Raw genomic sequence first — 22,222 nt, forward strand, 5'->3', positions numbered from 1 at the left:
ACAGGCAGAAAATGCAGGAAATAACACGGTGAAAGCTGAGTGACACCTAACGACTATCTCAAGAACGTCTCGCCTGTTTACTAATGATGGCTGCAAATCAGATCACGCCGCCGCTTAGCAATTAACACCGGATCAGTACTGCCAGAACAACCGATGAATAAATGGAATCTTAGAAAAGAGAGTTCAGTGGCTGAAGATGTTTTCAGCGATGCAAATCCTAAATAACACCTAGCAACCGAGGAGAGCCAATCAGTGGCATGTTGTAGGCCTCTAACGAGTGACATTTAAGGAGGCACTTCTTTTGATAACCTCTAATGAAACATCTGATGCCGCCGCTGATTAGTCCTTGTTTATTTATTACTTCCTGCTAATTCCTTTTTTACTTCACAGTGGCCCTTTTAGGCTTGCGAAGCTGCAAGACCGATGCCAGTCTGTGATTTACCACAGCGCGCCAGACTTGTAATGCGACTAAGTGACTCGGCCTCTTATGGATGGGTGCATTAGACATGCCTTGAGAAAAAGATAATATGGTCAAAAAAATTGCGCGGGGGGGAAATTAAATTGAGCTCTGGGCACATAACCATCTCTAAAAAGTACTGTATATGAATTTCTACGGCATTCATCAAAGCTATCCAAGAGAATGAAATCCTATTCTGTGAACCACTTCACTACGGTTTTCATAATATCCTCAATTTTTAACTCAAACTAATGCACTTTATAAATGCGAAAACAGCATTTTTTTTTTTTTCTTACTTGAGCCACGAATGGAGATTAAAAAAAAACTATGGAAACGTTTCAAGGCGAAACCGAAAACAAGAAGTGATTATATTTTCCTTTTAAGTTCCTTGCCGCACAGTGAACCTATTAAGGACGTCATTAAAAATCTTTAAACTTTTGCAAAGAAGCAGTCAAAGTATGTGCCACCACTTTACAGCCATTGAAGACTTTAGCACGGTGACTAATGAGCAGTCAATATCTCGTATTGGAGCTTCAACACCTCTTTCTTCTTTAATGTGGTATTGTACGAGGAAGATAATGGCCTTGCGAGTCCCGCTGGAGTGTGCACGAGGAGGGCACATTTTCTACTGTACTGTAAATGACTCAAATGATGTAGACGCAGAGAGAGAGAGAGAAAAAAAAGAGGGCCTCATTCAAGCAGCCTTTACACGGTGATCTCAGCTCTTTTCTGCTGTCAGCCGACCTGTGAGTTTGCACAGAGAGGCCAGCCAGGGGCACGTCTTTCAAGCCAAAGTGTCGATGGAGCGGTGGAAATATGCGACAGTTGAGGCTTAACACACTTTAATGCAAATGCGGTGCTCGTAGAAGCATAAATCGGTGAGCTAATGAGCTTGTTTTTTTTGTCCTACTTGGGGCTTTTACAGTTTAAAGTGTCACTTAACTATTCTAATGGTTCGGATTTAGACAGCCGACCCACGATTCTATTTTCAGCGATATTTATGCCAGATTGCCTCTTAACAGAAAACTTTCTTTTTGATGCATCAAAAAAGCTGCTTAAAGTGGATTCTCACTCGAGGCAGAACTCTGCTTTAAAAAAAACACATCACCTGGGATAAAATTAGCAAACACACAAAAGCCCAAATTCCAAGGAGGCCGAGAAGAGCTGCCGCTTCTTCCGTTATTGTCTCGCGAACCAAATCCAGAGTTTAATTAAAGTGACCCAACCCGAGCAGCCAGGGGGACACGTGGATAGACATGGGACGAAAAGCCTCTGTAATAAAACTCAAACGACTGACTAACCGTCCCTCAGCCAATTCCACCAAAGATCATCCAAAACTTGTGCAACAGCAGCGGCTCTGACAGCTCGGAGTAAGATAACAAACTGCACATTTTCACCACCAATTGTCATGCCCAAGTGGAATAACCTAGATTTTCGACTTAACAAAATATCCTTTCTCTTTCCCTCTTGGATTGAAAAAAAAAAAAAGCACACATCTTAGACACATCTCTCAGAATAATGCCCTGGATTCATTTCCTGACTTTGTCGAGAAGTTAAAAAAAAAAAAGAAAATTCCACTAAAAATGTTCGTTACAGATTTTCTCACCTTTCCAAAAAAAAAGAGAAGAAAAGAAAATCGTCCATCTAAGATGCACAAATGATATTGAAATCTAACACAACAATACTCCTACTTCAGTAAATTGGTGAGAAGAGTTATCTGTCATCCAAATGCTGATTTCTGGACTCAAATCTGTCGTCTCAATGACTAACATGCAGCTCACACACCGTACAAGTTAATCCACAGAGTGCACCTTGCTGGGGAGAAGAAAAAAAAAAGAAGAAGAAGAAAATGTTCAAAATGTGAAAGCGCTGCAAGCTGTTCTAACCGCACACAAAACATTTCCTGACACATACTTCCACACAACCTGGCACGGCGCTCTCATCCAACACTCCTGGTATGAAATCACTGACATTTTATCGCTCCTCTTTGCATCCTAATATCCCTGCTGCCTCTGAGGGACACATCAAGAGTTCATCTTGACAAATTGTCAGGTGCCTGACTTCTTATGGCTCCACCTTCATCTCAGAGTAGACGTCCTGCAGGTCAATCTGTTGCTGTAAATCCCTAAAAAAATGCCCTTTTTTGTGGATTTGTTGATGCTACGACTCAAACAGAAGACAATATCTATATTAGAAGCATGCATTTTTTAAAACATGAGCTTTAATTTCTTACAGTATCTTAGTTTAGGAAAGAAAAAATCGTCTTCCTGTCTCACCATTGTTTCATTTTGTCTTGTTTTTTTTTTTTTTTTAATATATTGCACCATTAAAATAAAAGAGCAACTCTACCCCGCAGCAACAGTAGAGCTTTTGTCTGGAGTGAAATTCCTCCACCAGTCTGTGGGTGCAGGTCGTCACTTGACCGGCATCACCATGGTTACGGAACGAGGATCGGTTTGGGAGGGAAAGGTTGTTAATTTACAGGAGCCTGAGCGGCGACGGCTGACTGGTCCTGATTCAAGGACGGAGAAGGGGGGGCGGGATGATTCATGCAGACTCTGGTCCCGGGAGTGACCCCCCTGTGCGGCCATAGCCAATGGCAACGAGGCCTTTAAACAACAAGAACTCTGAAAGGACTGACACTTAGCCTTGGCGAGTGGGAGGAAGTGAGGAAGGGTGATAAAAGATGAAACAAGCGCACATACATTCGCTTAAAGTGGAGCTCGCGCAACACAACAGTTGGATCCATAAACTGCAGTTTTTTTTTTTTATTTTCACATAACAACACGACACTCCTACTGTGCAGAAGAAAAAGAAAAAAAAAAGATTTGATCTACAATTTAAATCGAGGAAGCAGGAAGCTACGCCCCCTCAGTTCAGCGTTTGCCAGCAACAGCTCGTAGCGTCTTGCCAACTTCTTGGCCTTCCTCTCTTTGCGGACCAACAGCTCAAGAGTCCCTCAGCACTTCTTTGTGAACACGCTTGAGGCTGCCGAAAAAGAAAAAGCAAAAAAAAAAAAAAACCTGAAACTTTTCCAGAGTTCAAACCCATGGGCGTCGACATGTGCAACCTCCCCTATTTGTGCTTGTCAAGTGTGCGTTGGCTCTGATAAACTGGCACTATTACATTCCACTCCCACACCTCAGTCTACTGCCATTATATTCCCCTACACCATTTCACGCTGCCTCCCACACCTTTCTCTCTCCGCCAGCTCCCCGAGCGCCGCTGACGAAGGGCATGAGCAAAGCAACATCTCAGCGTCACACACGTCTCTAGCACACACACACACACACACAACAAAAAAAAAATTGCCCATAGATTAACTTGTCATTTTAATCTACAGCACCGATATTATTTGGGGACCAAAGTCTGGCAGCAATCAATGCGAGAGGATGTGGCTGTGTGAGAAGCTATTAGCGAGCTAAAAGGATACCAATAGTAAATACAGGCTGAGGGACTTTTAATCACTCTGACATTTTTTTGTTCTTTATATGTCACACTGACACTGTGTATTAATGACTGGTTTGCCGGCGGCGCTAATGGAGACGGAGAGGCAGAAGTTACTGCTAGGTGTCGGCGCGCCGTCGCAGCTCCGTCTGAATTACTGGTGTTTACTGGCCCCGTAAATGGCGCGGCTGCGAAGAAGACAGGTTCTTGAATACATAGTGCTTATGCAAAACAGGAGATGCAGTGCTAGTGGATCTATCGAGGAGTTCTTACACAGCCTTAGGAGGATATAACAAATAGAAAGCTGCAGATTACTCTCTGTAGGAGGGGAGCATCCCCGGAGTTTGAAATGAGGGATTTGACTTCTCAGAGCTCACACAAACCGGAAAGGTTAAAACTGCTTATTGTAATGTGGGTGGGGGATGCAGAGGGGTTTGTGGATATGTGCCTACGGTGGCCGGAATGAAGCTTTTTCCACCGCGAAAACAAGGGATTCTCACTGGGGAGGCTTATCGAAATGTACAAAAGGGAAACGGTCGGTTTAATTACAGTCAGTGCCGCCGAGTTTTGCAGATCTTCGGCTGCGCTTAACGGGTGGGTTTATTCTCATCAAAGCTATCAGGGTCAGGGGTGATGTCAGCTGCCAGTGTTTTGACAGTACACTCATGTAGAGGACTAATGTTACATGTCAGCTCGGTGCCCGGCATCTCCCTCTGACTGACAGTCCTCTGAGGGACTTGCAGGTCAATTATTACTCTAATGGGGACACCAGTGCAGGCCGTAATGAAACAGGAAATAAAAAGCTCTGTTTTCCTGGACCACACAGGAGATATTTTCGGCTTCCTGCTATTCTCTATAGGAGTCGGAACAAAATATGCACGAGGCACATGGAGGCAGCGTGAAAACAAAGGCGCACCCTTGGGTGTAATCCCTTCACTGTACGTGTGATGCAACACACCCCTTGAGCCAAAAGACTATAAATAATTTTGTTTACAATGCAATGTAATTTAAATCACATGTAAATGGATTTAGCCAGCAAAGCAATGTAAATGTATTCCGAGATGCGCGCCGAACGTCGACACTTCTGAACCATTTCTGGTCTGCAGGATTTTTGTTCAAAGGATGAGCTCCGGCGGTGTGAGGTTTTTGAAGTGTTTGTGAATCATTTTGGATTTTTTCTTTCTTTCTTTCTTTGTTTTTTTGTATTTGTCCAATTATTTCACTCGTAATAAAACAGTAGAAGTGTTGCGGAGGTGCAGCAGCAGCGTAAATCTTCCTCATGTGATGTGGAAAAGCTACATCGTGGAACTTAAAGCAGGATTTTACAGCTTCAGTAGCACAACTTCACATAGCTGCTTTTTTTTTTTTTTTTACACTTTATGAAAAAACATAAGAACACAACACAGTTCTTTGATGCTTGTGACTATACAAAGCATGCCTTATCTTCAAAAACACACACAAAGCCGGCTGAAAGCCTTGGAAGAACCTCAGATCGTCCCCTGGCCCTCTGTTCCTACCTTCATATCATTTACACGTCTGCTCACTTTCTGCTTATACGCTACTTTTTCCTTCTTCTTAGCTTCACTTAAAAATAAAAAAAAAAAGACAAGATGAAGCTTCTTGGAGACAGAAGAGGCGTGAGCATTAATCACAGTCACCACTCTCCCACAGTCGCCACGCCATCTGATACTCTTTGTCTACTTGTTTTAATTAATGCGTAATGAGAGATGCTAATGTGAGCTTTTTAAATCAATTACTTTTCCTAAACGGCTCTAAAGGGATTTCCCACCACTTTTTTAAATGCGCTCATCACTTTTGTTCTGAGTCTGGAAACTTGTCAGCGCCTCGACCTTCAGAAAGTTCTGCGCGAAGGTTGCAGCGCTATTGTTGGCAATTAAATATGCAGAGCAGCGTCACTCTGGCTCTGTGTGTCTGATTGTGTGTGTGTGCATTCACGCACTCATGCACATGCTCTGTTGGATATGCAGAGTGGCTCTCTTGTTCTCAGCGAGGGCTCCCCCAACATCTGGCCGAGTCCTGCGTGCCCAGCGGCGGCGTTTCAACAACAATTGGTTGCAGGGGCAAACAGGCGCTGCCTCGCTGTACTCTCTCTGTCCTACGCTACACAAGCAGGACCGGGTAGAGCAAAGAGAAGCCGAGCTTTACAAAACTAGCTTTCATGTCATTTCTGTTTCCGGAGCTACGCTGCTCGGCCTCGGGGCTCGGCTTGAGACGGATGCAGCTCTCATCCTCTCCAGCTTATCGCTACCCCTCACTCACTCCTATCCTTCAATCCTCGCTTCTTTTTTTTTTTCTCTCTTCCGCCAAATCACCTGTCTCTCTTTGCACACCTCCATCTTCCTGCCCGTCGCTGCTCACCGCTGCTCTCGGTATTATGTTTATGCGGTGCACTTTCCATTTCTTTATCTCAGATATCCATTACAGTTGCGCCATCCCACTTCTCCTATCTCACCGTGCGATGATTGCACCAATGCATTCATAGTAAGATTGTGTGTTGTTACTTTGCGCTGCATGCCGCTTCGCCACCTCTCTGCTAGTTCAAAAATCAATTACCCATCGAATAAAACAATAAACAGGGAAAGCAGCTCTGTGCTGCTCTGTTAGTGTCTAACTGTGCTCCGTTGTTTAAAATCACCCTGATGGGAAATAAAAACACTGAAGGCATAAAAAAAAGCCAGAGGGATGCAGCTGCTTCTGTAGATTTCATTGTTGCAGGACAACTGAGCTCAGCGATGATCCGTCGATGGACGCTGAGTTCTCACTCGACCGTTCAAACCGTGCAGGCAAACGTGGAGTAATTGGAGCAAGTAATTATGAGTAAAGAGGAAGAGGAGTTGAACAGAGGAGGAGGAGGAGAAGCAGAGGAGAAAGTGAGGAAGAAGATGCTATGCTCAGGTGGCTTAGAGCGGATATTGTACGCCTTATCTGTCACCTGCAGGTCTGTGCTTATTATAGAGAGAGGCAAAGTCAGAGCAGAATGTAAGGTGAGCGAGTGTGTGTGTGTGTGTGTGTGTGAGCAAACAGGAAAGGAATGCAAAGAGTCAAACCGCAGCGATGCCTTCACTCCCACCGAAGCACAGAGCGTGATGGGGAGGAAATAAATAAATAAATAACAAAACAAAGAAAAAAAAAACCCTGAGCAGCTCTTCCTTGATCTGCTCTGAAGGCCACCGCCAAGAGAAGCTCGCACACTTCTCAGCATTTCTAGCGGCGGTACAGAAATATTCCATAGGAAAGAAAAAAAAAACAAGCGGGAGAACATTTAGGTCATTTGCGAGACATAAATACAAACTACTACAACAAAATCCGCGCTGACAAGGACTCTTTTGGAAGACGACAACAACAACACAAAGCCGGGTTAGAAGTAGGTGCACTGACACATTTCAGGTGGGAGCTGAATTGAAAACTACTCTGCTGGATAGGTGAAAATTCATGCATTTCTATGATAAGAAAAAGATAACATTCGGTACTCCATCACCCGGAGACATTTTCCTGATGGAGGCATTCTGGGAAACCTCTCAGTCAACTATAGCAGCTTGGCTTTTAATAAAACTGCTTCTAGGCAGAGCACTTACTCTTAGCAGGAAATCGAGTTAAACAATCGTACCCCGGACCAGTAATCATAAACAACTTAGCGGATCTTCACTGAGCCCGTGTTAATGTGTCTGAACATTTTACGATATAATGTATCACACATGTAAAAGATAATGTTTTCTAATGCATCTGCAAAAAAAAAAAAAAAGAAAAATCCCACATAGTTATTATTAGAATTATACGACTACATCGATTTTTTAAATTGTATTTAACAGAAGGAGCATCTTTCAAAATCATCCAGTATTAGGTTTTCTGCCAACAGCCAGCCGTCTGATCTCCTCGGCTCCATACGGCATCCAGGAATTTGTTGCAAAGGCTGTTTTCTGAGATCTAATGCCTCAGATGCAATCGCGATACGGAGCCACATTCTGCAAAGCCGGCGCTGGAGCTGGCATTGTTCGCTTGTCAACAAGGAAATGGAGTGCAGTGGACACAGATATCAATCAATATTTCTGCATCACAATACAGTTGTGTTGAGCGCTCGGTGCCTCTGCATTGAGTCTGAGACGGATGGGCTTGTAATTATGGATGGACTCCCTTTCTCTCTCTCTCTTTCCGTCTCCCGGTATCGCACACGAGAAATAATGAGGCTCGCTAATTCAGCTTCCCTAATTAGGCAAATTTAAAAAAAACAAAAAAAGTTGAGTAACTATATTGAATTTTCATTTGAGAGGTAAGACATTAGCAGGCAAAAGCAGAACAATTCCATCCTGTGACCATGATCTTGTCATTTTGTGCCAGAGCCGTTTGTCCAAAGCAGATGGAAAAGTTATTTTACGCCATAAATAAACGTCATTGAAAACTTTCGTAGGGATTTACTGCGCTCATGCATCTCCAGCGCCTCCACCTGCTGCGGAGCTCCTCCTCTGTTTACCAGACATGTTTTGCTTCTTGAGTTTCAATCAAGTTTCTGCTGAGTTCGCCCGCCTCGGTACCGGTAATAACATTACTGTCTTGCGGGCGATAGATGCTGACGGGTGATTGTCGACTTTGTTTTCGTACTTTGCACTTAGCTTGTTTTCACTTAAGTTGTTTTTGACAGACTTCTTTTTTCTCCCTCGTAGCATAAATCAATGTGACAGCAGCACATCAACGGAAGGAAAGAGATGCACGGAAGTTTTAAGACAACAGGATGTTGGGTCGGGTGTACATCCCGGTTGGATGTTGGTAGAAATCACCAGGAATCCGACGGAGGCGCACCTGAGTTGTTGACAGTAGCCGATTCTTGTGCCAGAACGGTACGCCAGATATAAATGGTGCCAGCCGGTGAATAAGGCCCTCTACGCCAAAAAGCATCAGACTCACTATCAGGGATCATTCTTCTGCTATCTTTGTTACAATGCAAGTCAGCACAGTGTCATCAATCATTACTAATGATGCCACGGCTTGTGTCTCTTTCTTAAACGGGCGTGGTGAGGAATGTTGAGAGAGTAGAATCACAGCAGCTTACGTCTTCCTTGGCATAAACTTTAATCTATCAGCGGCTTCGCTGTATCTGTATGAGGCAGAGACTGCGGGAACGATGTCTCCAGAAACACCAGATGATGTGTGACATATCGAGTGACCGAGTTTCATCCAGATTAATAGTGTATCTGCAAGCTTCCACCTGTTTGGAAATCTGTGGCAAAGTTTAACGGGAACATTTTGCACAAATTTGGTCGTACTAAATGTGACACTAGTTACCGGCATTCATCACAGTTCTGCGTGTTTCCATTACAGCAGATGAAATTAAAATTTACTTTTGCAGAATTCTCGATAATACTCACCAGGAAAGTTAAGGAACTCAGATGCTGCATACTGTTGATAAGATGCTGTTTACTCTCAAATGCAAGATTTAAAAAAAAAAATGCAGCATATTCGTAGTACAATTAAATTACTCATTAGCCAGCAATGCCGTTAAAGCTGCCTTTGTTTGTTTTTGTCAGCAAGAACAAAACCATCTTGTTTGGAAAACCTTTACTGTTACTGTCGCTATAATTGATATTTACAGTGCGAGTGGAGATTTTGGCTGCACAGGAAGGCTTATTAAAACTGAAACTAAGCGTTTAGTGTCAGTAAACACATCATACATGCTTTAAAACATTTTTAAAAAAGGCACAGTGTCTGCCCAACTTTCACGGCTAACCCTGCTAGCATCCCATAGCTGACAGACAACAACTGGTGCACCGCCAAAACCTGATAGTTGGAGCCAGCACTGGAGAATTTTCAATCCTGGAGGGAAAGTATGTCGACATAAATCGACTTCTGACAGTAATTGTTTTGCTTACAGGGCATACTGAACAGGTTTGGGCTGAATATACACACTGGGAAAACCCTGCTTTAAATTGCCTTGTTTTGATTGTAATGGACTGCATTGATTAAAACCATGTATCAATGTCACAAATTTAGAAGTTTTTTTTCCCATGAAAGTAATCCCATCATGATTCAAGATTACTTAGATGTAACTCTACACTGATCCCTCCTCCATGAAGTCCTCTCTTCAGCTCACTGCAGCTCAAGCACATCAGCTCACCTACAACTCTGCTCAAAACACTGTAAACCTACTCCATGCTAAACAATGGCAATATATAGTATGGATAATCCGACCCCTAAACCCGACAGCCTTGGATTCTGACTCCGACATGACATTTAATGTCACCAATCAGGATAACGGCGTATTATCTGACTGAACAATCCCACAGATTGGCTACGTTCACACTGCAGGACTTGATGCTCAATTTGGATTTTTTTGTCAAATCCGACTTTTTTGCGAGTTCGTTCACATTTCCAATTAAATACGACTTGTATGTGATCTGCTGTGTGAACTTCATACGACCCAAAAGTGTCCCACATGTGCAGAAGAGGACACGACGACGTCACACGCAGCGAGCGTGCTCAGTGTTTACGGAAGTAAACATGGATGGTAACGGTGGAGCAACTGAAGGTGGAAACAGAACTGTGACCTCTAATTAAACTAGCATCAGCAGACAAGTACTGCCTGTGTGTTCTGGACACTTCCACCCCGTCAGAGCGCTGCCCCGGGTGGAAATGGTACCCCTGACCACGCCAAATATTCAGATATTCATCATTAATTGGATCTGTGTTGTTCAGACTGTCATTAAAAGACCAGCTACAGGTTGCATGGGGGCAAAAAAAAAATCGGATTTGGGTCACTTCAGCCTGCTGTCTGAATGTATTTACCTTTGATGTCAACTGACGGGCCCGTGCACAAGCGCACTGATCAGTTAGACGTGAAATCCAGCAATGCGTAGTGTTCTAACAATACATTAGTTATTATAACAACTATGAACAATAATTAACAACAAATGAGCCTTCAAGCCCTCCTTGTATCTCGACCTCCGTCTTGACAATCCGACATAAAAGAAGGTTTTACATTTAGTGTCGGATTATCGAGTCACGACTATATAATATACATAATATTCAGCCACATGCTTGAACTGGAAACCAATTTGGAAGAAAAACACCAACATGGAAAGCCAACACCCTGCAAGCTGACAGGACTGATTCTTTAGAAACTCTGTGTGTCTGGATCTGTGTTTCTGAGATTGTCATCAGTACTCTGCAGTCTCAAGGTGAAAATGATGAGTCATGGCATCAGCTGCCTATTTCTCTCGTGATGTGCCTTCCAGCAAAGAAAAACAAACAAACAAACAAACAAAAAAAAGCCCCAAAAGCAAAAAGACATGTAAACACGGTTAAAAACTTGATTTTCATAGGAGGGGGTCTTTAATACAGTTATTAAAGATGCACAGCCTGTTGGCTATTTCAAGGCTTTCTCTTTCAATCATGACAGAAATCTGATTTCCAGCATAACTAGTGTCTCTGTAGCTGTTTCTGACTGAGCCTTGTATAGTATTCTTAACCTTTCCTATGCTGCCTCTCCATAAAAGACTATTATCTACATGTCCAGTTACAGTGGACGTAAAAACGACACTATTTATTATCTGCTAATCAGATGATTGGTATGCGGTGCCTTTTCTGAACATTCACTTCATCGTTTCATTCATCTAAAATCACATGTTTTCAAATTTGTGCATTATACTCTTTAAAAAATGTGCTCCTTCATTCAACGGACAGCGAATTAATGCACAAATGATCAGTTGTAAATAAGCTCTTTCCAGCTGCAGTTTGTGATGAAGCAGATAGTCTGTAATTTGCATCTCTAAATCTGTGCACCAATTATTTACTTAGTATTTCATTAATTCGCGTTTAGTGATTACACCACATACCGTCTGTGTCACCATATAGCTTACATTTTTATCTTTCCAGACTGCTATTCGTTGCACAAATTCTGTCTTTTCTCATAAACTGAATGCATATTTTGTTTGATTAAATGTGCCGAATTTTTTTCTGTGCTCGATGAAATACGCCAGCTGCAACTCAAAACCCGAGTAAGACGGTTTGAAACGTGCAGCTCAATCGGGAATGTCTCTCATCTGCTTCTCTTCACCGCTAAGTCGTCCTCAGCCTGCGCCTACATCTGATTCTCCATGCCTGGGTGGATGTTCCATTTCCAGTTTTAAAAAGAAGACCTGAATTTTTTTTTTTCTTTTCTCCCCCCCTCCTCTCTCCTGCACGCATGGCCGCCTCGTACATTCAGCTCAGCGACTTACCTGCTGTAGTCAGGCAAAGCTCCTCATCGCTGTTGTCCTGACAGTTGTCCTGACCGTTACACAAGAAGCTGCGGTCAACACAGCGGCCGTTCCGACACTTGAAGCGAGCCTCCGAGCACACCAGCGGGTTGCCTGCTGGGGTTGAAAGTCAGGGCAGAGATCAGGGGTCAAGTGTTAGTAGCTCTGAGCCGACAGTCCTTCTCCCCCGTTTGAGCTGCACCCGCGAAACAGCAGCTGTGATATTTCCTCTACGAAACAAACTTCAGTGCGTAAACAAATTATTCAAAAGCATATTTAATTAATATTCTGTTGTGGTAGTTTGGGAAGTTTGTTAGAAGTTGGTTTGGTATATTTTTTTTTTGATCCCGTCCCATCTGCAACACTTTGATATGATTAAGAAAAAAAAATAAACATGAGTGTTCGCGGACATTTTCGGAGAAGAAACGAAGCATCAAAAACTGTGTGAGCTGGTGAAGTGTTTGATCGGCGGCGTCTGATAAAAATCAAACTGAAATTAAAAATATTAAAATGAAAAAGAAAACATTCTCGAAACACCCTTCAGAGCGACACCACTCCTTTTTGGAACACGTTCTGGTTTTGGTCTTTGTTCTAGCTTCTGCAAAATGAGGCATAATTATCTTGTGAGAAGATCCAGACAATTACACAGTCGTGACGCAGGATGTGCTGGGAGCATGGAGCAAAGCTCCATTTAAATGGCTAGATTAGATTTGTGAGCATGGGGCCCTGCAGGCTAGGAACACTGCCTCTGACAATGGTGAGTGATTGGCTTGATTCACATTCCCCACTGGGAAAGCTGCGAAGGGGTCATGAGAGAACAAACTATATGCCTGATAATGCAGACTACACCTAGTGTTCTCTCAGTACGGCACAGTCTGTCTACTGTTTCAAGCAAAAGGGTGAACGCAGGGTGCATAGTCATGAGTAACAGGCAGAGCAAACAAATGAAGATGACTTTTAAAAAAATATAATAGAATTCACTACATTCGTACCCTTGTCACTACCAGAATTATTATCTGCTAAAAAAAAAAAAGAAACGAGGAGTTAGTGGAAGAGCAGCAACACAGCAGAAATTGCAATTGATTCACATTAGAAAGTATGAAAAATTCTGTTGTGACATCAAGGAAATTAAGCCAGAGCAAGAAAATCCACATCTGCTGTGACATTTTATAACAATTCTTTGCATGAGGTATTGCCCTTTAAAAATTACCTAACTTGTGAAGATGGAGGTTTGGATATTGGCTCATTTTTAAGCAGCATTTTGTCATTAATTTGCCAATCATGAATCACTTTAAAAAAAAAAAAAATGTGATAGGAGAAGATGGAAGGAGAGAAAGAACAGGAGAACAGAGAAAAAGTGTGAAAGATGTACAGAGGTGTGGTGATTGCTATCTTAATTGGATATCTATTTGTCTACCGTCCGTCTTGGCAAATTTAAATGAACATTTTTTATCACTAAGTACTCTTATTGCATTCATTTGCTCTATTAAACCAAATTAAAACTACTTTTTTAATAGTTTGTTGCTGAAGCATGTTTCAGAGGCAGTAAAACAGAAGTTTAATAGACGCATTAACCAGATATGGTGACTTTTAGTCCTCACTGTGGGTCTATCTCCAAATGTACGAGAGCCTACATTTCCCATATTGCAATCTGTCACATATTTACAGTCTCCAAACCCACGCTGAGATAACCCCGGTGACATCACTAGGAGATAAGCAGGGTTACTTCCTCAGATTTGACAAAGCTCTGCCAGAGCCGCACAACACATTATTCACCTGCTATTGCGGCACATGATGAGTAAAACATGTCAGAACTGCTGGATGTAATACTTTGCTCAGATTTCATTCTTTTGGTATTTTATGTGAGTTAACTACACTTCACTACTCCTCCACCCACATGACTGGAGGACAGTACATCACGGAGCCGGCTATGATTTCTGGCGACCGTGGCGTGGAGCAGATTGCTGTTATTGGATGCGCGAGACTCACTGCAGTTCTCCTCGTCGCTCCCGTCAGGACAGTCGCTGAAGCCGTTGCAGCGGAAGCGCCCGATGATGCAGTGGACGCCGTTGGCGCAGGCGAAGAACGTCGGCGCACACTTCGACTTGACCTTAGCTGAGGACAATCGGGTGGGTTTCGGGGAGGGAGGGAGGGGGAAGAAGAACAATGGATGAGTCTGTGGGTGATGGGCGAGTGATGCAGCAGTTTCCGAAGCACTACATCATGTTTTATGACAGCATTAGCCTTGGCTGTGATGCACAAGGGAAGGGACGGACCCATCAATAAGGCCAACAAGGTTTTCTTCAAGTTTTTCTAATGTAACTGACAACGCGCCGCTTGAATTATACGTTCTAAAAAAAAGAAATGAAACCAAGGTTCAAACAGTCAAAACGGCTGCTTTGTTCGAGAGGCCAATTAATATTCAGCTCATTTCATTCCGTGTTGCTTATCATCACATCCTCATAAGCATAACAAGTAAAAGGGTAAGATCCTGAGCACCAAGTACTGATAGCAGAGGAAAACAAGTTAATGACAAAGACAAAGAGAGCAAATCGTGTGGGACGGTGTTTCTATGGATCCCGCCATTGATCAGCCTAAGCAGGCCATGGGTCTTATCTCCCAGGACAGGCCTGAGACTGAGTGACGAGCCTGCACAACATCAATGCCCGGCGTCCTCAGTTTAGCGCCAGCTCCCCAGCTTTTAGCTCAAACACATTGATCTTCCCTGGCAACAAAAAAAAAAAAAATAAAGGAGAAAAACAAGATAACAGGTAGATGCAAGCAAAGACATCAGAAAATAAAAGCCTTTGCTGGAGATTGATCACCGCGAAGTTCGAATTTTAAAGCCTGATGGCGACAAGGAAAAGCACACAAAAGACACAGAAGCTATTACCGAGCCACCTCCTCTCTTAGACCTCTCCACTCTGGCCTTTGTTGAACTACTTCCCTCCCAGCGATGTGCATTATTACACCAAAAAGTTTAAACTTGTAAAATTGCTCTTGTTGCAGCAGTGCTTACTGGAGACAGACAAAAGGAAAAAAAGATACCAATTACAGCAAGGATGTTGCTATGATATAAGTTAAATAAGACTCGGTGTGAAAGCCAGACGGGGAAGAGCATGCTAAATATTATAACCACTACGAAGCAACAAAAGGACGGAGCAACCCACACATGCAAACACACAGAGCGAGAGGGAAATGTGAGTGGGCATACTAGAAATCTCAAAGCCAGCCACCAAACATTCTTTGTGTTTTTTTTTTTTTCTCTTTTTCTTTCCCCCCCTCTCTATACTGAATACAAAAGGGCGGAATTGGCCCGCTCTTAGGTTGGCATTGTGCCGTCTCAAATGCCAGGGGCGCACATTTTTCCCTCTACAATATATTGTGGTAGGCTGATTTATGAGCTCTTTCAAGCTGTGGCGATTATGTGTAGCAAGGAGTTGGGGGGGAGGTGGGGAGGGGAGGCAGGGAGGGCGAGGCATAACAACCACGAGGGTTTGAAGCGTCCCATCTCCAGGATGAAATGTAATCCGCCGAATGCGGGAGGAAGCGGGGATAGTGCCCGATCTCTGTGTGTATGTACTCCGGGAAGCCTTTGTTTACCTGGACAGCAAAGACCCTAAACACCCAAATCTCATTTTGCATGGTACATCCCATTCATTAGAGTCCAGGGAGGGAAAAAAACAGACATGGTTTGGAGCTGTAGCAAAAAGATAGAAAACAAACATACAAACACGCTGCGGAGTGAAATTCATCCTGCTACAAACAAAGGAAACATAATCCTTTATTCTCTCTGTGTGTGCATCTTCTTTTAAATGTCTTGTATTCTTTTTTGCTTTCTTGTTTTGAAAAGTGTGAAGTTTCTATTTCTCTGCAAAGACCCTGATTGTGTTTCTTTAAAAAAAAATATATACTTGGTGAGACTGGCTACCAGGACAGCGGCGTTATTCCTCCGAGATCCCCACTTCCTCCCTCATCTGAATCCTCATTACCACTTCTACTGCTGGCTAGGATTCATCTGACCCAGTGTTTGTGCTCCAAATTAGCTGAGAAGTCACATGAAGGGCAAGCGCACGGAGGGAAATTTGTGGGTGGGAAGAGACAGAGCTTGGTTGGAGGGATAGAGCTAATGTGCTTAGCCGTGTTTCGGGGTTGCACAGCCCTTCATAGCCTGAGCCGAGGAGTGTTTTCTTTTTTTTTTTTTCCCTATCGCGGAAAGAACGAGAAATTAATTAGACGGAGCAAACGGAGGGTGGACGAGATGGCGAAAACACAAACTTGTTAATTTTCCTTTGATAGTCTTGTAAAGGCATTGTTTTATAGTCTGCTCAGATTTAAACCCCGCTGTTGATCCAGGTCATGCTGATCCATTTCTCCGCCTCACTCTTCCTCCTCCCCTCCTCCCCTCCACCCCGACCTATAACCATCCATTTCATCCCATCTTCTTCCCTTCTGTCGTCACTCTGTTTCTGCTGTACTTTCATGCCAAATTTTCTTTCTCTCCTCTAAGCCTTTGTAGAAGTTGTTTACGGAAAAAAAAAAAAAAAGAGAGAGAGCAGGCAGGGTGTTGGACGGCTTCCAAACTTAGTTCCAGCGTTCGGCTGAGCAGCACAAATGAAAACGAATGAGGTTAGCAGTCGGGCTGATTCCTTGAGGTAAAACTATCACTAGCAGAAAAACATGGGTGGTTCGCACTGAAACACACATTTGGAGGACACACAAGCAACAGAGGCAGAAAAACAAACACACAAACCCTGCCTGTGTCTGTCTGTTTGAATGTTTCCTTTGCAATTTTGCACAATTATGAAGATTTTTAATTGACAATATTCATACTTTTTTCACCAAACGTCCACATTCCATTTGTCTGATGGGTTTAAAAATGCAAAAAAACATTAAAATCCCTTCGCATTTTGACAATCTACAGGTAAAACAAATCCTAGTTGAAAGTCCATGAAATGTTTTGGATTTAAGAATAAATCATTTGATAATCCGGCACAAAGTGGAAACGGAGTACTGCTGTTTGTCTTCATCTCCCCCGTGGCTTCGGCATTCATGTCAGGTTGCATCCGACAGCCCAACTCTTGCAGATAGTACGCTTTGCAATATGCACCTCTCTGCCCTCCGCACTTCTCTGCTTTCCCCTTTTCTCTACTCGGTTCCTCAGAGAACAGAATAACTTGTTCAGCACAGGTAGGCTCAGTCATGATGGGCATGCATGACTGACAGAGTGGGGAGAAGGAGTGGAAGAAGAGACTAACAAGAAAGAAAACACGGCGAGCGAGGAGGAGAGAATGGGAGCAGAGAAAGACTGGAGGTAGCCGAGGACTTCAAAAGGTTTCTCTGACCTTGCTGCGCATTTCTGAAGGGAAGAAATCAATAGGTAATGGAGTCAGGGTGTAAGCAAGGAGGGCACGGCTAGTTTCAGTCGAGGGATCAAAATAATCACTCTGTACATTTCACTGTCTGAGCTCTGCACATTCCTCGTACAATAGGCTTTCATTGGAACATTACAGAGCCGCATTCATCTCGAGGCTCGAGCATTTGTGGGCCGTCGAGCTTTGCTCTGCATGGGGTAGCAAATGTGGCTCGCGCGCTTTACAGCGAGCGCAAAACGTCGGTAATGTTCCGATAATTTCTGACAAAAGGGGAAGAAAGCGAGGGCGTACGGCGCAAAGGCACCGCGTGGTCCGTCCGATAATCACTCTGCTGCAATATTCATCACAGGAAGCAACATGCTGCTAAAATTGCATCGTTCGAACCGGTAGACCTCGAACGTTGTGGATCGTTTTGCCTAATTTGCGACTAGGAGGGAGAGAAAAGACCTACAAGATGAAGCAAGAGACAGAATCAGAGACTGTATGGAAGATTCTAATGAATATTTAATTGTTTGGTATTAATTACACCAGGTTATTGATCAGTCAGAGTTTTAGGTTCATGGAATTCACCACACTCAGTCCTCCTTAAACCTTCCTCTACGTTTTCTGCCAATAACACTCCATATTTCCTCGGATTCCTCGGCTCCTCAGCAGTTTCTTGCTCCTGCTCGCTTGACAGATTTTTCTTTAGCCAAGTCTAAAACAAAAAAAAAAAACAAGAGTCGTGAAAGTACCACAGACTCTTAATCCTACCTGCTTTTTCTTCCACTGAGTCCCCCTAAATTGCACACCCACACAGAGCCACATATATATATATATAAAAAAACACTTTCAGAGCAAAGAATACCTCGGCACAACAAAGCAGAGCAGAACTCAGCGGGACAGAAAACAAGAAGAAAATAAATTTCTGCCGGCACAATATGGCTCTTTGAGTTAAGAATCGATGCATTGGTCACTTTTCTTATCACGTAAACGCACACACTCCTAATCTGAGCGAGCCCTTCACTATCCGCGGTGATTCTGGTGAAGAATTGGCAGCGTGTAAGCAGCGATATCTGAATCTTACACCGATCTGTCTCAGGAGTCTTTTTAGTGATTTTCACCCAAAAGGACAACTTTGTAGTTGATAAGCATTTAGAAGCTGTTTTGGACCTAATATCTCGTGGGTATTTTGTGAAGGTCAGCGCACAAAACAAGAAAAAAAAACAAAAAACAAATAACGCCATCGATCGTGCTCGGGGATTTTGGGTTGTGACTGCAGAATGCGATAATGTGATAGTATTTGGGTAATCCAATGAGCAGGAGAATTTACTCTGCTCCTAACTGTTATGAGGAGTCAACTGGATCGATAAACAGTGGAGCAGGTAATGAAAACGCCGAATAGTTATATCCTTTACTGTTATGAAGTATTAGGGGACTTCAGAAGGCACTGACTAAAGCCCCAGACCTCCTGACGGCGCTTTGTCCCCCAGAATTGTTTAGAGGCCACTATTGGCTTGTTCGGTGCATTCCATGTAATGTTCAAATACGTCAAACAGTGGTGGAGTAAAGAAAATTTGCCTAGCAGCACAAGAGATAAACAGAAACTCAGCTTAATACCATTTTAATGTTGGGTAACAATGGATTATTGGGTAGATATCATCCTCTGTGTTACATATGATGCCAATTGTTAGCTTCGGTTGTTGTCTGGACTCTAAAGCGGTGGTTCTACTCAAACAAAACAACTTCTGAGAGACCACAACTTGTTTATGACTGCTGAGAAGTTCAAGCAAAGTCATTTTTCTTTTGGTTTTAATTAAGATTATATAACGTTTGCTCTGCAGCGCCACTAGTGACAGCTAGAGGAGCCTTGATTAGAGGACATGCTATGGCCACGCAAACAACTTTGAGTTTGTGCAGAAACTTTTGAGCCCTTTGCTATGGTTGAGGAGTTCTGATTTTTATTCTGTGAGAGCCAGTAAGTCCACTCATGGTCCCCGAAGTTCAAAGTTCAGCAAAAGTTGAAGTTGCACAGAACTTTGTGAGCACACGGATTCTCCAAACACAGAAACGCCTCCGGCCGGCAGAACAATCCCTGGTTTGAAATGTGCTTCTCTGCCTTTTTTTTCTTTCTTTCTCTCTTCATAGCATTGCTGTCCCCTCCCCACCCCCGTCTTTGAGTTCCCACTTCCTGCTTCGTACATCATGTCCACTCACCCTTTCGGCCCTGCTACATATCTCTCCTCTCTTGCCTGCTCATGCCCTGCCCAGACAAGGGCAAAGAGGCTAATCCTGGCTCTGAGGCCCAGTGAGCTCAGTCAGCTCTCCTCCTTCTCTCCTCTGTCAGCATCCATTTCATCTAACACTCTCTCAGGCTGGGGTTATGGACACCAGAGAGCAGGATGGTACTTTTGACCTCTTTGTGTGTGGAATTATTCAGCAGCCTGTCTCTGAATCTTTACTTGAAGACCCCTTGAACCTGCCAAAACATATACATACAAGCACGACCCACATAGAAGAGATTCCCCAGATTGGAGATGCTTAGAAAAACCACAGACATGTTTTCATCTACAATGCAGTTATATTTATGTGAAGCAAAGTAGAGGGTACACTCCATAAAAAATAGAACTTGATAAAAAAAAAAAACTATCTGTAGGGGGTCCTGGACTTACGCAGCAGGACCGTAATACAATAAGCTGCATCTTTAATGCAATAAGACTCAGGCTGGCGATATTGCCTCTCTTCCCTCAGCCCAGACTGTTATTTAAAAGGCAGCAAAAAAGTATTTACATGACTCAAGTTGACCCTTGTGCTGGAGGGGACTGGAGGAACAAACAAACAAGAGCAGCAGGGTTGGGGAGGAAGATAGAAGCCTGCCTTTCCTGGGTAAATAAGCATTCTTGACCATTTAAGAGACAATTCCCTCTGCCTGTCAGGTGTAGGAGACTGCGACGCATCTGTTATAAATAAAGGATTAAGGTGAGCAAATGCAGACTGGGCTTGCATGATTCTCTTTCAAACTTCTTCGCTTACAGGAATGAAATAAAGTCAGGTAAACAAAAAAAGAGACAGAGAAAGGTTTATTTTTGTGGCAAAGCAACTGCTGGTAAAAGAAATAAAAAAAGGAAGGAAAGAAAATCGAACAGAAAGTATCATCCTGAGTTCAAGAGTGGGTGGATCTATCTTGCAAAACACTTTTGAACCGACTGGACCGATGCTCTCCGCTGTGTGCGAGCGAGTCAGTGTAGGTGCTGCAGAACAAGTGTTTAAGTTTTTCCAGTTTCATGTAGATTCAGAATTAAATTGCTGTTTACATGCTAAACCAAGCTATTTGTAGGAGTCAAAACTGATTTGTTCTCCTTTGTGTTTCCCCCCCTGAGCTACACGGTTTTTCAAAAACAAAATTCTCATTAATGAGGCACCAGGGAGATGTCACCACATATGACCTTTACCTCAGGCGCTGAATAAGTATTCCTCGGATCTGAGACATCCACATCAGCACAATCTGCTAGCTGAGCAGCGTGGGCTTACAGGGGATCTACTCTTTAACTACAGCTGTCTTCTGGTGCAAATGCATGTGGTAAAAATAGGCACCGGTCTGGGCTAAAAAATGTACCAGAGGATTTTATACGTTGGCACATTATACCTACACCGTCACTGCGTATGTATGCATGCATGCAAAGCGCACACAGACAGGCAGACGGAGAGAGACGTTTGCTAAAAAAAAACTACTTGCTATTGCACGGGTTTAAAAGCGATCAAAGAAACAATGCAAAATTCACACAGAAGAACAATTAAAGCACATGGAAGTGGACACTTCCTGACAGAAGCCATCCGCTCATATTACAAAACGGGAGGAAATGTAATATCCTGCAGTGGTCAACACTGCTCTGGCTCCGTGGTAATGACTGTGATTGCAGAAGACAGCATCAGATACTCGCTGTGATTTCTGGTTATGTAAAGGTAAGTCTGATAGGAATATTTCACTACAAATTAAAGCGGGTTTTCTGAGGAGCCTGCATTCAAACCCACTATTTGTGGAGCTCACTGACATAAGGAGAGTAAGCTAAGTCAACAAACTGTCTTTCACGATAGCAAATCTACCATTCCCCTGTGTTAAATATATACATAACAGTGAGTGTGTGTGTGTGTGTTTTCTTAGAGGGGGGTGACTAATTATGATTCTACTTGCTGAGAAATCCAGCACTGCAGTCTCAAAGTTTCCAGGCATTGTGTTTTCTTCAGATAACACACACACACACACACACACACACACACAAAGACAAAACCGCTGCTGAAGCCACCATAATGAGTCCTCCTTTCTGCCCCCCTTTCTACTTGCCTTACTCCCTCGATTCCCCTCCCTCCATCCGTCTGTCTGTCTGCCTGTCTCTGCAGAGTCCTAATGGAGCGGGAGAGGTTTATCTGGGGATTTTTGTGAAGCTGTCGCCGAAGATATCGACTGACAACTAGCCATCTATTTGAGGATAATAAGGCCCACTTACGCCAGAGCAGATAATGTAGATGTCGACAACAAACACAAATAGTCCTCTGACAACTGAGGCAGGCTGAGTGTGATGCCTTCTGATAACTTGCTTTTATCTTTAGCAGCATACAGTACACAGTGTCGACAGCAGACGGAGAAGGGAAGAAAAAAAAAAAGTCGAGCTTGCTTGTAGGTTTAAGTGATAGTGGCTGCAAAGAATTGAATTTGTGCA

At 43.3% G+C, this 22,222-nt stretch overlaps 1 protein-coding gene across 2 annotated transcripts in view; it reads right to left on the bottom strand.

Moving 5' to 3' along the window:
• ldlrad3 (low density lipoprotein receptor class A domain containing 3) overlaps positions 1-22,222 on the bottom strand; it is a 110,352-nt gene that overhangs the window by 50,613 nt on the left and 37,517 nt on the right. Inside the window, exons 3-4 of one of the 2 annotated variants that reach the window (XM_008281762.1) lie at positions 14,140-14,265; positions 12,133-12,264 (exon numbers count right to left, since the gene is read on the bottom strand). In XM_008281762.1, the coding sequence (XP_008279984.1) occupies positions 12,133-12,264; positions 14,140-14,265 (258 nt within the window). Of the gene's footprint in view, positions 1-12,132; positions 12,268-14,139; positions 14,266-22,222 lie in introns of both variants that reach the window. The other variant, XM_008281761.1, reaches the window with a different exon arrangement.

This window comes from Stegastes partitus, unplaced genomic scaffold (assembly GCF_000690725.1).
Source record: "Stegastes partitus isolate 25-593 unplaced genomic scaffold, Stegastes_partitus-1.0.2 Scaffold243, whole genome shotgun sequence".
NCBI lineage: Eukaryota > Metazoa > Chordata > Actinopteri > Pomacentridae > Stegastes > Stegastes partitus.